The sequence below is a fragment of the Mchenga conophoros genome, linkage group LG5, assembly GCF_057382185.1.
Source record: "Mchenga conophoros isolate Kocher_MC1m ecotype Shallow Benthic linkage group LG5, M_conophoros_male_GT1.1, whole genome shotgun sequence".
NCBI classification, from domain to species: Eukaryota; Metazoa; Chordata; class Actinopteri; order Cichliformes; family Cichlidae; genus Mchenga; species Mchenga conophoros.
In genome coordinates, this window is record NC_140530.1 from 37,481,023 (window position 1) to 37,484,043 (window position 3,021).

The following is a 3,021-nucleotide window of genomic DNA, read 5'->3' on the forward strand; positions in this document are numbered from 1 at the left end:
TGATTTCACATAGGGTTTTAGATAGCACCTCCTCCTGACTTAGCTTGTTTTGTTTGTTATTTTGGCCTTTGTTCACCCTGGAGCTTCATTTTTGCAGTGTAGATAATAAAACACGATTCACTAAGGAATTGGTTTCCCTCTGTGTATGGTTTTGGGGACCAAGGCGGGGCAGTCTTTTCAAACTTATGTTGCGTTCCTGTACCCCTAGACTGCGGCGTAACACTATATTGTATTTAGATAGAAGCTAGCGAGCTAACTTCCTGCTAACTTCTAACTCTGTTGGATGCCTGGATGTTAAACTCAATTGTTACACTTGGTAGAGCAGAACGCTGATCATTCTATTAGAGATGAAAGACTTTATACAACTCTCAGTAATGCCATAGTGATCGTTTGATATATGGACCTGCAGCGGAGTTTAGGCCCAGACACGGCTAGTGACGTCAGACTTACCGACCGGATTGGACAACCATTTGTGTAGGATTTAGCTGCATGGAGATAAACAGGAATTAAAAATCAGTCTAAAACATCTGATATCAAGTGGTCTGATAGAACTTTGTTTTTTTTTTTTAATTTCATCTACATTTTTAAACAATAGCTTGTGGACGGAAATGTAAGTCCTTACCAAAAAAAGAAAATAGAAATACAAAATGCAAATTGCAAATGGTGGGCTTACTATGTAACACACAATATGTTGAAAAATCTAATAGGCTAATGCTGAGACTTCAAAATATGAACTTCAGATTACAGATCTAATAAGGATTAATGTATCATTATTAGATCTGTAATCTGAAGTTCCAAAATAGTATTGATCTTGATCTTCAACACTACATATCATTAGTGAAATAAACTGTGTGTAATAATTTTAAAGTTAAAAAAAACCCCAAATCTGCCTCCATCAGTCTGCATTTCCTAGGGGCCCATTTTACACAACAAATACCTTTTCAGATACTTCCTGTAAGTTTTGTCTCTTACTCCATAGACTATTGGACTAATTGCTCGTGGCAGGATCTGGAAGAGAATATAACAAGCAAAAAGGGAATCTGAATAATTTTGAGGAAACCACTGCTGCAGGACTTGCCTCAGCAAAGGTTCAGCATATATTGACATACACAACAACACCTGAAAACCATGGAGAATAATTGTATTTCTGGCCTTTGTAGCATCTTGACTTGCTGCTTTTGCAGTGAACAGGATTTTGAAGTAAGTAAAAAAGATAATAAACCAGACAATAACCAGATAGACTATATAGGTGATATCTCTTTTCTTGATGATGTGGGGATTTCGAAAGACTGTTTCTCTGAGGCAAAACACACGAGAATTATAGAAATCCAGTGGTTCTATGGCCAAGGTGATGAAGAGATCAGGAAGAACAGACAGCATGCTGGTCATCCAAATTAAACCAATCAACATTAACGTCCTTTTGACCGTGCAGATTTGGACGTGACGAAGAGGGATGCAGATGGCAATGTAGCACTCCACTGCCATGCAAGCCAGATTCAGAGGGGTGTTTTCAGTGGCAAAAAGAGCAAGCAGGATGAGCACACAACAGACAGAGACATTTATCTGGAAGAAGATGTAGCTGCTGATAAACAGTATGACGGTCAGTGTTACTTGGATCATATCGTTAAGTACCAGGTGGAAAAACAGGATGTAGCGTGGATTCATGTAAAAGATCTAAAGAATGGGAAGAAAATCACACAAAAGTAAAGAAAAGTAAAAGCAATTAGTACTTACATTAGAAAAGTTAGTGAATAATGGAACTAAGACCTGCTGTATAATACATCAGCCATATTGTTTGGAATAACACTGATAAAAAAAATAGGTAAACAAACACACAAAACAATCCAACAACTTCCTCAAAAACAAAAAAAATGTAATTGTTGCACACATTTTTTTTTATTCCATGTGATTAAAGAAATGTCATACCTGTTGTTTGCAGAAAGTTTGAAGAAGTGCTACATTGATGTAGTTAATGGAGATGCAGAGAACCACAACAATCACATTCTTGACCATAGCTTTGGGGAAAGCATCTCGATAGTTTACAACCACAGTCTCATTGGTATACGAAGCGCTCATCTCTTAGAAGCTGAAAAACATGTTTTTAAATATATCATGTTAATGACCCAAAATAAATCCTTTACCTGAGATTTAATGAATCTTTTAAGATTGATTATTTTATCATTTTTAAATCAGTAATTGTTAGATCCTGTTAAAGCTTTGCACTTATTTGGTGTGGCAAAACAACCCAGCAGTGACAGAAACACTTTAGAAGCGATTGACAATTGTCTCTACTATTTATTTTATATAATTTTGTAATAAACTACAGGTCAAGATGTTTACTACTGTTACTGTTGGGATTAAAGGTATTTTAGTTTTCATTATTATTTTTTTACGGAAGATTATTTTTGTTTTGTCTTTCTATGTTGAAAAAAATTAAGGTGCAAAGTATCATTCAAGAGTTTAAGTTCAAATGATGTCTTGCTATGTTATATTTTGACTTTTTAAACTTAGCTTTAGTTACCTATAATAACCTTTGTTAGGAGAAGAAACTGTGAACTTTTTCCTTTTCAAAATGAAACAGAAAAAAGTACTCACCCAAGTTTGAGGATCGAATAGAAAGATAAAAATCAGTGCACAGCCATCTAGAATTAAAAACAAATACAACATAATCGCGCAGCTAACCTGCACGGCAAAAAGGATGATCCGTCTGTCTGTTAGAAAAAGCATGATTCATGAATAACATCGTGCAATATTAAACTTACCTTTGCAAAACTAAGACAATTAGATTTTCATACTTTTAAACTTTACATATGTTATTCAAATTATTTAAACAAAAAAGCTATTTGATTATTAACCATTTTTAATGAATGAATGGAACAAACTCAGACGCGTTTCCCTGGACTTGAATACATGCATGTCCTGCAACAGAAAACAACAATCACATTAGACATTTATTTAGAAAATACCAACAATGAGAGTTTGGCAGCAGATCTCACATCTGTTACTATTTCACCCTAATAT

At 34.8% G+C, this 3,021-nt stretch overlaps 1 protein-coding gene across 1 annotated transcript; it reads right to left on the reverse strand.

Moving 5' to 3' along the window:
• Positions 1-909: 909 nt before the first annotated feature.
• On the reverse strand, positions 910-2,076 carry LOC146575085 (odorant receptor 131-2-like). Its single transcript, XM_085275689.1, has 2 exons — positions 1,927-2,076; positions 910-1,674 (listed from the first exon to the last, which is right to left on the reverse strand). The coding sequence occupies exons 1-2, from the start codon at positions 2,074-2,076 to the stop codon at positions 910-912; spliced, it is 915 nt and encodes a 304-aa protein (XP_085131815.1).
• Positions 2,077-3,021: the final 945 nt, after the last annotated feature.